This window comes from Lissotriton vulgaris, unplaced genomic scaffold, assembly GCF_964263255.1.
Source record: "Lissotriton vulgaris unplaced genomic scaffold, aLisVul1.2 SCAFFOLD_518, whole genome shotgun sequence".
NCBI lineage: Eukaryota > Metazoa > Chordata > Amphibia > Caudata > Salamandridae > Lissotriton > Lissotriton vulgaris.
In genome coordinates this window covers 801,313-815,208 of record NW_028243238.1, presented here as the reverse complement: position 1 = coordinate 815,208, position 13,896 = coordinate 801,313, and the positions used below count along the sequence as shown (strand labels likewise).

Genomic DNA, 13,896 nt, shown 5'->3' with positions numbered 1-13,896 from the left:
TAAATTTTAGATGCTGTTGGGAGTTGTTGAGCCATTCTACAAATTATTCCAGAGTGGCCGTGTTCCCTGACCACAGTAATAGAATATCGTCTATGTAACAACGCCAAAAGTGTATTTGAGTTTGGAACGGGTTGTTAGAGGTGAGTATGTGTGCCATTTCCAAGTGATGGACGAAGAAGATGGCGAAGTTTGGGGCAAAGCAAGCGCCCATAGAGACTTCTTTGATTTGAAGGTAGTAGGTTTCATGGTAAAAAAAATCATTATTTTCTAAAGCAATACGTAGGAGGCTCATGATGAAGGATGTAGGGACAAGGGTAGGTTGTGGTCCTGTTTCGAGTAGGTTTTGAATCACTAAAAGTCCCTCTTTGGGAGGGATATTGGTATAAAGTGACTCGATATCAAGACCCACCATTAGTTCAGTTTCAGGGTTGAAGGGACGGTCCTCTATCGTCTTAATAAGGTCCATACTGTCTCTGATGTATGTCTCGGTCTGGGGGACGAACTCTTTGATGACTTTCCTAACGGTTCCAGTATAGACCCGCAGCCGGACACGATTGGTCGTCCCGGAGGATTGGTACTGTCTTTGTGGATCTGTGTGATGATCCCATCACACAGAAGTATAACTTTTTCTGAACAATCAACACCCCAGGACACCTGTAATCTGTATCCTCCCAAAAATCCACAAAGACAGTATAAGAACAGGGTGTCAAAGACAATGGGGTTGGTATCATTGCCAAGTGAGAAGCTGCCTAGGCCAGATGACCTACCCAAGGAGTTCTACAAAATTCTTGGCCACAGTGACATAATTAGGCATATTCTGCATAAGTACAAGCATTGCATTTCATATATTCATGTGCACATTTTTCATTTAAAATGCATGCTGTACTTAGTATATTTTGCACATAGACAACATATCACATTTGCTTCATTATAATTTGATAGTGCATCAATTATTCCTATCTATGTATATATTGGATTTATAATGTGTGATAGAATTTACTTGAAGTACAATTAATATACTAATTGTTGCATTTTACATCAGTCATCACGAGGCCTGCCTTTTCCCAAATAATCAGACAAGTGTATTTAAACTTGGTGCATATATGTGTTAGGCAAAGAGGAATCTTCAGTTTCCTAGCTGCAAACATTCAAAGCACAGGCCCTCTGCTCCTCTGAGCCTGCTTGACCGTATCAGCTCACGGAATGCCAAAACTAAAAGATAGACAGAGAGACACCTTTTCGAACACCAGAAAAATAGGCTTGTTGTTCAGCCAAGGTATGCAAGATAGGGGCCACCTCCAGAAACTCAGCTAGCTATTTCTGGTGCTTCCACTACTTTGCTAGGAGCTAGAAGGCAGGGATTCTTTAAAAAAAGACTGGTTCCACCAGTCAATGCAATTAATTTCTGGAACACTATAATAATGTTGCGATTCTTTTTAATATTTTGATTATTAGTTGCTTTTAATACAACTATTGTGTTTGTTTTTATAATTACACCCATGCATTTTATCTGCACTAGGTCAGAATGCTGATATTATTGAGTCTTAAATGTATATAGAGTGCATTTCTTTTGTATACACATCCATGGTGAAAGGACTATTGGAACTTGGTAAGAAACACATTATCCTGTAAGTTTCACAAGACACACCAATCTCATTTAATGAGGGGGTGGTCTGTGGGGTACAGTCCACCAGATTCCCTGTCTATAATCGGTAATTTGACATCCAGCCTGTGATTAAGCCACAGGGTCTAGTAGGCTAAAACCGGGTTGTGTTTTGCAGAAGCTGCAAAAATGCATCAGCAGTATTTTTCCAACATTGACAGTCCTCCTTAACAGAATAATTCATAATTTTGAAGTCCATTCCATCTTTAAAAAGGGTAATTGGGTAATCTTTCCCAAACCTGGTAAATATCACAGAGAGCCCTCATTAAGAGCTTGCTGGAGCGGTGACACCAGAGCAGATACCACTCTGGTCAATTCTGAGTGGCTTGGTTTTCCATCACCTGGGATGTGGTAACACTAGGCCCAGTTTTACTAGGGGTGAAAACACAGCTGTAAATGCATCGGTTCCTGCAATGAGCAGAGTCTCAGATTACCCCTTGCCTCCCTCTGACTCTTATCAGCATGGGGAAAAAGCAGTGCCCTTCTCAGCATATCGCCCTACATTTTGCCTCCCTCCCACTCTCATTACCCCTGAATAGCAACCCAGTGTGGGGCTTCCCTTTCCATTTACCACCCAGTCAGAACAGGTATTACAATGAGTGCTAAACACCCCAGAATCAGGAAAACATGTACAAGAGGACCAGGAAATTTCAGTCCGTCTAGTTATTTCCCATTCTGGGGAGTTAGACTTGTGATCCCCATTAAGTGAAGCGGAGATACCTTTATAATTGTTCACTCTGGCCCTAGTATCTCCCCACTGATTAGGTGGGAAACTCGCATTTAGGAGTTAGGTGTTGTTATTTACAATCAACTAGTCTGTGAAATTCTGATTATAATGTACTGGTGAAAATATTTGCTACTATTCTTGCTAGAATCATCCGGAATATCATACATGCGGACCATCTGATTGAGGCGTTCAAATATGCGGAGATTAATAAGACACTTATGCATAATGTAGACCTACTGGCTTTGACAATCCTTGTTTCAAACGGGTAGGATTTATGTATCTTTATGAGATCTTGCCAACTACAAACACGGGAGCACCAGCGCAACATTTCTGGGCTACATTGTATGAAAGAGCAGAGTTAACTCGCTACACTAAAAATGCTATGAGGTTCTATTAATCAAGACTATTGTTCTTATTTTTATTTAAAGATGTTGGAATGAACAGCAAACACAGGCACTACCTCTACTACCTGCTTTTGGGTTCCCGTTCATATCTTTATAGCAAATGAAAACATATCTATGTTTCTTCACATCTTATTTGAACTTTAATTTAAGTACCCATCATCTAGCCACAAGTCACACGGTTAACTTTTAGCAAAAACCGTGTATTCAGCCTGCGGCACTCAGCTTTCTGGAACCTGTATGTCAGCAACTACAATAGAAAAGTAAAACTACAGGTCCCAGAAGTGATTGAATGTTGAATCTTATCATCGGGCTAATTTACAGTAATGTTACATTTTGCTTGAAAGTGAATTCATGTTTGACGTCAAATACAGAACAACATACCAGTAACTTAGAGTACATTATAAAATAAAACCACATACTAGCCTTGGGAACGTACATGAATTGAAATGCATTTGCGTGATTTAGCCCTAAAAAAGTCGACACTTTTTCGAGACGGAGCACAGTTTGGTGATCTGATGAGGGCTAGCTTATTTTATTGAATTGCACCCATGGATCTAACATGGCAGAATTTAGCCAAAATGCAAAGGGAATAGGAACAGAGGGAAAATGTACCTATTTGCTGTGGTAATTGTGTCTAGGAGCCACAGTAGTCAGGGGACGCTGAAGCGCAAATGACATGACTGAAACTAATACAAATACAGTGTATGAAATGGATTATTATGCAAATAAAAAATATGTATTACAAAAAGAATGTTGACTTCAGTAAGAATAGATGCCTGATTTAATAAGATTTCGTTTTTGGATTTTTTTGTTACATTAATTCTGCCTACATGAAGAAAGTTTTAAATAACTGCATGGCAGTCTCCCAGTGCATGAAGCCCCAAAATGCACAGCACATTTTCATGTAGGATTGCACATCTACATGGTCTTTTTCTGTGAGGTCAATTTGTAAATGATGCAGCATCTAATTCCACCAATGAGAAAGCTAGGATGCAATGGACAGATGAGGACCGAAAGAAGGCTGCATTATTTTCATACTCTTGAGAGCAACATGCATGTTTTGCAGAGAATAGGTTTGATATGAACAGCCCTAAAGCGCAGTTAATACCAGACATGAAAAACTCAGACAGACTTGTCCATTGTAGTAAACATTTGTGCATTTCAATATAGCTGACTAAACTATTCGGATTACAGCCTTAACATCTAATTCAGATGATGCTGCAAGAACACTCCATGGCACATGTACATGTCCATTAGCCGTAACGGCAGTCACCTGGTTCTCCTCAAGTACAGAGTACTGTCATACTTCCTCAATGTATATTATGTTACAGTTTCCACCTCTTCCTTTATGCAATGCGATTGTGTAAAATAAGGTATTGTAAAGCACCGTGCGAGGTGCATTGAACATCTATGCACGAAGGGCTTGATTGGCCAGTAGTCTCATTGAGAATCACTCACTTACATTCACCCTACATTTATCTGTAGGGTGGCTGGTATCTTACTATTTCTCTCTGCGCTACACTTGAGGATATCATGTCTTACCTTCTCATTTCCACTCAGCAGGTACTGATGAATTGCATTGGACTTCTCATTAGCAAGTTGCTGCAGCCTCTCCATCTCCTTTCTCACCTCACCATCCAGTCGCCTTTTCTTCCCCGTCTTGGTTTCATTACGCCTTTGCCAGGGTGTCAGAATTACTGAAAAAATCAGGAGCCTGTTAGATCACTTGTTGTGAATTGATTTCTTTGTTTGTTAATTTCATATTTTTATATAGCATGGCTCTACCCAAGTCAGGTGCCGGTGCACCTTCCAGACTGAACAAGTAGAGATTTGGAAGTCATTACATTACAAGGGGAGATTTGGAATTTATTAGATCAAGGTGAAAGTGAACTGTGAACCTCAGTAAATCCAGCATTTGAAGAGTGGTTCGAAATACTCTGCAATGGAGAAAGGGGATTTCGGAAAAAGGAGAGTTCGTAGAAAATCAGGAATGAAAACATGACAGCAGATGATACGTGTTCTAGATATTCTTTCCAGAAACACAGCCCGCTATTAGGCTTTTTAGATGTCCTACCACTAAGGACATTGACAACTTCCCAATGTCCAACATGAGACAGAAAGCTAGATGGATTGCAAACACCACACAATCCACTGAACAATTCTTGAGTAAGATGCGCTTTAGTTAACAATCAATCCTGTGAGGTATCGAAGAAATTGATAGTGGAACCTAAACCCTCTTTAGTCATTGAAAGGCACACTCAAGAAAACTAGGAAACCAGGAACATAGTTTATAAGATTAATTTTAAAACCAAAATGTTATCCAGGTGCACACAATATGAATCATAACTATAATCAGAACCAGCATAATAGTGGCAATAATACTTTCCAGAAGGATGAATAATAAAAAATAGTGTGACATTGTTGTGAAAACATAAAGCTTTCTTGATATCACTATTGCAGACCCCACCCACCTTTTTCTTGGGTAACTAAGCTAAACTTAGCACCAAAAAGATGTCTACTTCAAGTTTCAAAGATGGTTCACACCTGTGTACTTCTTCTGAACAATAGAACCAATGTTCATCAATATTGCTATTCTCGTCTGCACTGGCAAACATACAGATACACACCCGGAGTAAAGGCCAGAGGTGCCTTTCTGTAGCCGTCAGTGAAGGAAGATGATCACAGCTCTGTATGACCTCTGTCTCAAGCCTCTGGTATGAAGTTCCTCTCTATCTCTATCTCAAACTCAGTGTGGTTTAAATATTGTATCTGAACATTGTTGAACATATTTCAGAATAAACAACTGGCAAAAGGTACTGGCATCCTTTTGCTTACTGGTTTTCTGTTAAACCTTGCCTATTGTTTAAAAACCATTAAACACAATGTTAAGTTATCAGCTTCTATGAAACCTTGGCCATTCTTTGAAAACAATCCACTGCGAATGGCAATACCATTAATATATAGCACAGTATCTTCAGGCCTAAAATAACTCCATTTGCAGTAGCTGAAACATTCCTCATTACATTCAGTGGAAGCTGCAGTCTACACTTTGTCTTTCTGGCACACTGTTCATTTCTCCTACTTTTTCACCTAAGGTTTTGCCTGAGAAAGGAGATGTGGTCAGCCTTAGAAATTTCACTGATAGTGGTTCAGACCACTAGGGTCCTGTCTCTAACTCCATTGAAAGAGTAATTACTTGCAGGAAATAAGATCACCTTTTCTATGTGACATGATCAGGTTTTCATTGGCAAGCCAAGGACTATGTGGTACCCTACAAACCCCTGAGGAGGTGACCCTCGGATTTTGCTTCTCCTACTTACTAGTTTCAGATGCTATGATCTGGGCATGTGCCAGTGCTAAACTTAATTGGACACGCTGCGCGTCCTTGTGGTACTAGTAGAGTAAGATCTCTCTTATTCAGAGATATGGGAACGAGAAATTTGTTTTATTGTACTTGAACTTTAACTGAAGGGGTCCTGGATTATATTTGCTTGTTGTGAAATTATTTGAACTTTAATTAGTTATTGAGCACGTTGAGCAATCTGTTACCAGGTAGGCATCAACATGCCTTTTCTACTTTCTGGTTTCAGGTGCTGCTGCGCTGAGCCATTACTTAATCGGCCACTCGGTGTGTCTGTGCAGTGGCACACCAAAGCCCAGCCCATCTGCATCTGTCCATACACTGTCGGGGCAAGGGGTCAAAAACTGTTTTTTTTTTTTTCAAGGGAGGAACTCATGGCACCAAGAAACACCGGGATGTCAGAACACTCCCTCAAGACCATTGCGGCCAATAGCATAGACAGCTCCTATTGCCTAGGTATGTCCATGGATTTCCTCGGGGTTGTACTTTAATGTTTGTCAATCTCAATAGACAGTCACTGACTAAACATATGATTGAAATGAATGACGACATGGTTATCTGAGAATTTTAAACCTAAATACTTTCAACCATTTCAAAAGGCTACAAAATTGTATTCCACAAAATTATATTGCAAAACAGAAAGCCGAATAAACCAGTTGGAGAGATGGCAGCTATTTTTAAAGAAAATATTTCAGTGTACTTTCAGCCTGAGAATAATATAGCGAATGTCGATAACTTGTTTTAGCATACATTATCAGTTCTACTTGTGTACCTCCAACCGGGCCAATCAAGCACATTTTTGTTACAGTGTTTTTTTGACTACTTAACACTTGTCTCTTGGCTTGTAATATTTCCCAGGTTGTATGAAACTCTAATTATAGGGCCAATGATCTGGTTGCAGTTAAAAAAGCAGCTACATTTTGTGAATTTCTTTCTCCTTTAAATCTGACCAAATGTGTTAATGCCCCTACCACCCTGAAGGATCATGCCCTTGCCCAACTCTGAACTTCTAATGTAAGTTTGCTTGACTTACGATTGGAACAATGGCTGTGGTCAGACCATTTTGTTATTTATTGAGACATACATGTCACACAAGTTAATAGGGCTTTGGTGGGGACGGGGGGGGGGGGGGGAGGGGGGCGGCCGACCATCGGGAGGCCTGCCACCCCCGGGGAGTTTTGGGGCTGGGGGAGGGATGGGTGTAGACCCAGCACCGTATGTGGGCTGGTTTTGGGCTAGTTGGTAGCCTTGGGCTGGGGTGGGCTAATTTTTGGGCTGCGTTTGGGCTGGTTTCTTTAAAACAGGCCATTTTGCTTCATAGGCCACCATTTCGGTGGCTTGTGACACAGCAGCCGGGCGGGGGTGTGGCGGACATAATTATTTTCCCTCCCTCCCTCCCTGGGTTTTTCTTTCAGTGATAGGGGGGGTTCAAGTTTCGAGCCTGGGGGCAGGGGGTGGGGTGATTGCCTTTTTCAGGGTGTAGTGGGGTTGTTTGTGGTGTGCGGTGGTGTGTTTTGGAAGGAGTTTTCCTGGGGGCCGGTGCATTAGGGTTTTTGTTAGATGGTTGTGGGGTTTGTCGTGTCGCTGGAGCAGGTGTTGGTGTGATGTTCCGCTTTAGGGGGCGGTTCTTCCTAATGTATGGGGAAGTGTAGGAGATCTGTTTTTGGATTATCGGAGGGTAGGTCAAGCACAATAAAGTATTTAGCCAGAGGGAGAGGCAAATTGACATTTTTGCTAATTGTTTTCTGTCTGTGGATTGGGGGAACCAGTTTAGAGGAGGGGGTGGGGGATTTGTCAGGAAATTACATATTTAGTGAGGTCTAGTTTTGTACGGCGGAGGCCAAGGGTTTTCATTGTGTAAGGTGCACCTGCTTCCAATAAAGCGGCCTTTATCACAGCTAATTTTGAGTCATGGTCGGTGCTGTTTGCCACCCCCCCTCCCCCGTTGGGCCTCAACAGTAGTGGCCTGATTTAGAGTCATCACAGGCTGCTTTCCAGCAACCCATGAGATTCATCTGGGACAGAAACTGAATGCGGATGAAAGAGAGATTCGTATCATTAGCAATCGCAGTGATCTCTGGTTGGGTACATATTGCTCCTCTCAGATGGTCTCACTGCCCACTCATTCCACATAAGAAAAGAGCTTGGGATTAAAGATTGATTATCAAGAGACGCTATCGGCTCAATGTCTTTGGTAGTGTCTTTTTACACTCTCTGCTTTAAAATAATAAGGAAGATTATACCTCTGCTATCGGCAGGTTGCAGCATATTGCTATTCGGGCCCATATACATTTCTGCTAAGACTATGCTAAATTACCTTTATTTGTAGCTATTGCAACATTTAATACCTAAGCTGCACGTCATCCAAAACAATGCTGCCCACTTAATTACAGAGGGTCTGAGACTGCTCATGATATTCCGCCGCTTCAGAAACAGAGCAGTGAGTGCAGTTTACAGTTCTCAGTATTATTCACCGGACCCTGCTGAGCGAGATGCCTGTATGTATTAATGGATGTCTTCTTAAGTAAAGTGTTCGTAGGACTCTCCATTCAATACAGTCAAACTGTTTGACTGTTGCTGGATCCGTAGACGAATAACAAGAGATTGAAGTTTTTTTCTGAAACTACTTTATAGTATTCCTTGCCTTCTTAATTACGTCAACAACATTCTATCATTATTTTTCGCCGTCAGCTCAAAACCTTGATCTGTCCGTTAGGCGTATCCGTCCAAATACATCATATTTATTTTTTGGTAATTAGAGCCTACTCAGCTTTCACGCCCAGAGACCTCTGTAATAGTGTGTAAAATAACAGTTTTATAACATATTACATCCTCTAGATGGGTTTCACAATGCCACCCTTCCACAGACTGTTTTTAACAAGAAGCTGTAATTTAATTTACAGTCCCTCTCGCCCAAAAAAGTCCAGAAACAGAAAAACTGCCTCCACATGCTTAAGAGGTAGAAGTTTATTGAGTTTCTTCAAAGTAAATAAACAATCACAGTACTGTAAATTCAATTATCAGCTGAGATCTTCCAATCACTTACACTTGACATTGGTATAGCCCACAACCTCTAAATCTGATATATATATCATTTATCACCACCTTGGAAGGAATAACCTGTTTCTAGAACACTTTACAGACTTCAGACTCAGCTACTTTCTACGTGTAGGCACATCTTTTTACCGACATTTTAACCTCCCTTGGAATAAAGTGACAGGAGCCCAGACTAAGCAACTCAACTCCTACCTCAAAGACAATGACCAAACACAACACTGCAACTTTTCTACCCAAAAAAAGTTGCTACCCTCAGCTTAGTTGTTGACTCGATCAGTATGTCAACTGGTCAAGCCACTTCTTCATCCTATTGGACGAGGTATTACAACACTCAGAACTATAAAGGACAGGAGAGGCCCATGTCAGGGAAGAGAGGCGTGGCAGAGGAAAGGATGGGAGAGATGGTGTAGACCAATTAAAAAAAGAAAAAAGAACTTACCTGCTCACGTACAGCATCGCTTGGTGCTCTTCTGTTCCTTTCCTCTTCACTGCAGGCAGGCACAGGCTTCCAGCCTGTCCTGCGGCGAATCCTGAAGCTGCTCTCATGCATGAGAGCAGCTTCAGGATTGGCCTGAGTGCCGATGATTTGCACCCCAGGACAGATTTGGGGTCTGTGCATGCTCTCTCCAACCCCAGCTGGGGTTGGGGAGAGCTTCACTGCACATGTGGGTTTGGTCGGCCTGAGACTGCCAGTCAAACCCAGATGCACAGTGACTAGTACTGTCCAACATCCCCCCCCCTCCATCCTGTCATTACCCTGGCCCCACCCCAAATCTTAGCACAAGAAAATTAAAACGATAATAAAATGGATTTTAAATTCATGTTATTATCGTTTTATTTTTCATGTTTTTTAGTTGATGGCGGGGCGACGCTCCTCTGTCATAGAGGAGGAGACGCCGCTGGTACAAGGTGTAAAGCCTAACAAATTAGAACCTATGATCCTGTCTCTCGCACTGGATAGTTGTTTCTCTAATGACCCTATTGAACAAATCAAGCAATACAATGATAAAATATCCACAATATTTAATAGTTTTAGTCCAGCAAGAGGAAGTAAAAATATCCCTAAAAGTCAGCTCACTTGTTCAACAATGACATTAACAGTTTGAGAGAGATCCTATGGGCCTATGAGAGGAGATGGATACAATTTCTGCATTCCTTGAAACTCAGATGCCTAGATCAGGAAAGAAAACTTACAAAAAGCTCCTTTTCTAATCAAAGCTTTTTTTTTTCAGCCTCAAACTTCAGAATGTTAAAAACAGGCCTTAGAGCTTTATCAAGATCATACAGGACGAGACACAAATAGCCACGACTCCCCTATCTACAGTTTCTAATTGCAATGGCATAGCCAAACATGTATACAGTACATCTTTAGGTCAGAGAAACACTGATCACCTTGCACTCCAACCACAGACTGAACAAATTCCTCATATCAGAAAAGCACCAACAGGGTCTTTTGAAAACTTAACTTGAAAAAAAGCCTTTGCAAACTCCAATAGGTCTGACTCAGAGCCTACCTAACAGAACAGTTGATTCTCTATCCACATACATGGCCATTTCATTTGGAGTTGCAGTACCTGAAGGATTTGTGCTCGCCCACTTACTATTCAACTTGAATTATGGGCGAGATAGTCTTCAAGGTAGGTATTGACTTTCACCAATATACAGACAATACGAAGCTGCACCTCAAGAATGGTAGCACAGAAGACATTAATAGCACAATGTCTAATCAACATTAGCTCATGAATGTCATAGATGAGATTTAAGTGTATCCCTCAAAATACAAAATACTGATTTACTCTTTTTACAATCTACCAGCTCTAAGGTCCTTTCTCCTGACCGGATTGTTAAACTAGAGGCCTAAAAGCATTCCCCAAATCCCTAGGTGTTATGGTGGATAGATAACTCACCTTGACTTCAATATCAAAGGCATCACTAAATTGCTCCAGAACATCAGATCCTTTATCAAAACAAGATTTTGAAGACACTGTACATGAACTGGTGATGTCTCACACGGAAAACAGGCACTTTCTATAAACCAGACTGCCTAAATCTTTCCTAAACCCTCTCAAAGCCTCCCTCCACTCTGCCTTTGGGCTAACCACTCACACCTAGGACCCAAATCCAAATGGTGTCACTCTTCGGGGTTAAGCAGTGCTACATCAAAAAGATCAGTACATCTAAAATAAAAGTAAATTAAAAACACAGCCAGCTCGCAATTAAGAAGAACCAACAGAAATGTATGAAGAGTCTAAGAATACATCTCTTTCAGTTGGAACAGAAGGACGTTTGGAGCCAAGATAACTACAAATCTTAGTACAAAAGCAAAGTGAAAACACCCAGAGATGAAGGTGGAGGAATTGTCTCTTGCCATATAAAAAAAGGTAAACCAATATCATATGTGAGAAAGAGGAATTATCTCCCTATACAGTTCAAGAACGCACATTTTAGTGGACCTATTGGTTATCGGTAACAAAACAGCCCATAATTGACGTTAATGCTGCCAAGACTGCCATGTCACTACTACACATGTTAACTTTAAAATAACTCTGTGGCTTAGGTTCCTTCCACAGGTCAGTTGCATTAGGAAATTGTGTATTTTGCAATTGCAGCAGTATCTGTGTAAAAGTAAAGCATTGTAGTCATGTAAAACAGCTTGCTTCACACATGTAATCTTTGTTCGTAGTGGTATCAATGTTATATCGGAATGTCTAAAAACCATTGAACAAATATTCCCGGACAAAAAGTCTTTGAATTCAGTTTTTGCAGAAAGGTCATGTTAATATGAACAGATTTAAGAACCATGAACACATGCATGAGGTTTCTAGGCCGGCACATTGCAACATCAACATGAAGTTGGAGAATAAAGGAAATGAATGGTGGATGGACAGTGAGTTTAATAAGGTGAGCGTGTTAAACATGTCTGGATAGTGCTTCACCTTCTATGCACTGAAACCATTATTGGCTCAGTCTACACAAAGCAATATAAGGATCCATGTATTCCATCTCTAATAACTCTAGACTAAAATAGACCTGTATCACATCATTGCCCTGGTGTGCTTTGATTTGTATGTGACATTTGATGCAAAGGGTAATGGGATCTTATTGAACACCAATATTGGCACACAAGGTATAGTGCTAGACTGGTGCAAGTATGTCCTTGGTGACACCCTTCTGCTGTGACTCTTCTTACCTATAGCTCAACGATTATCCCAAACACCTATGATAATCAATAGGGGTTGGCTTTTTAATCCTATTTTAAAATGTGTATCTTCTAACCCCTGAGATTACTTATTGTGTGTTTTTGTTTATCAATATACACCTGAGTGTATAGAATGTAGATACAGCATAGATAGTGTATTGCTGAGTGCATAGAAACTTCAGAAACATCACAGCTGAGGCTATAAACAGCCACATTATCTCCAAGCTTGAGGGCTAGGTTATGGCGACAACATCCAAACCATGATTGAATACAACTCTGCCATACGACTTTATTGAGTCTGTTGCACCATAAAAACGGAAATCTTGTAAATCTTTGCCACATAAGCCCTTATTCAATGAACAACTTTCATCTTTTAGTAGCTTCCTACATCTCGGCTCAAATATTTTGCTCACAGAACCCAGTGAAGGCTGAATTCACTTTCATATAAGAAAATACATTGATCACAGTCCTGCTTTTTAACACCCCTATGAAAGTGATATGATTACCTTACACTCTTCTCTGAGAAGACCCCCAAAATCAGAAGAAATCTCTCCTCAGATTCTTCACAACATCTGGTTGCAACCTGAAAGCTGTCAAAATGTGGTACTACAATTATGCTTCTCATCTTGAAGAATTGATTAAATCACTCAAAATTATAATACCAACCTAAAATGTCTAAGATCTTTTACATGCCAAGACTAGAAAAGCAAACTTCAGTCTGTGTTCTTCCCATTGGCTATAGCTTATCAATGCACCCTTGCAGCAAGCATTCTTCGTCAACTATTTCAAGGTAGGCCAGATTATGCTTGATCAGAAAAGGACTAATCCTAACCCAGAAATACATGATAACTCCTGACCAATAACAAATCCCTGGGTAGGTAAAGTAATTGAAAAAAGTGTGTGTTAGACCCGTTAGTCTCACAGTGGTGTTCTTCCAAACCTATTTCCGTCTTCCCTCCTGTTGTGCTGTATTCGTTTTTATTGGCTTTAGGGCTCTGTGTACTTTACCAATGCTAACCAGTGCTAAAGTGCTTGTTGTTACTCACTAAAACATGGTAACATTGGCTTACACCTAATTGGCATATTTAATTAACTTATAAGTCCCTAGTAAAGTGGTTTACCATGTAACGAGGCTGGAAAAATAAATGCTAAGTGGGCCTACAGCACTTATTGTGCCACCCACTAAAATAGCACCTTAACACATGTCTCAGGCCTGCCATTGCAGCCTGTGTGCGGTTTAAAACTGCCAATTCAACTTGACAAAATAACCCCCTTCCAAGCCAAAAACCCCCTTTATAAGACATAATATTCACCTCTCAGGTAAACAACCCAAAGGGCAGGGTGCATTGTATTTAAAATACCGGACATTAATTTTTAAGTTTTACATGTCTTTTTAGTGAATAACTCACAAATCCATTTTCCACTTCAGTAAGGCTTACTTATCCCATAGGATGACTTTGGGTTACCTTATTACATTTAATAAGT

General features: G+C 40.6%; 1 protein-coding gene across 1 annotated transcript in view; it reads right to left on the bottom strand.

The window, feature by feature from the left end:
• LOC147668654 (uncharacterized) overlaps positions 1-13,896 on the bottom strand; it is a 574,419-nt gene that overhangs the window by 42,337 nt on the left and 518,186 nt on the right. The window contains exon 27 of the mRNA XM_086948545.1: positions 4,337-4,491. Coding sequence (XP_086804671.1) covers positions 4,337-4,491 — 155 coding nt within the window. The remainder of the gene's footprint in view (positions 1-4,336; positions 4,492-13,896) is intronic.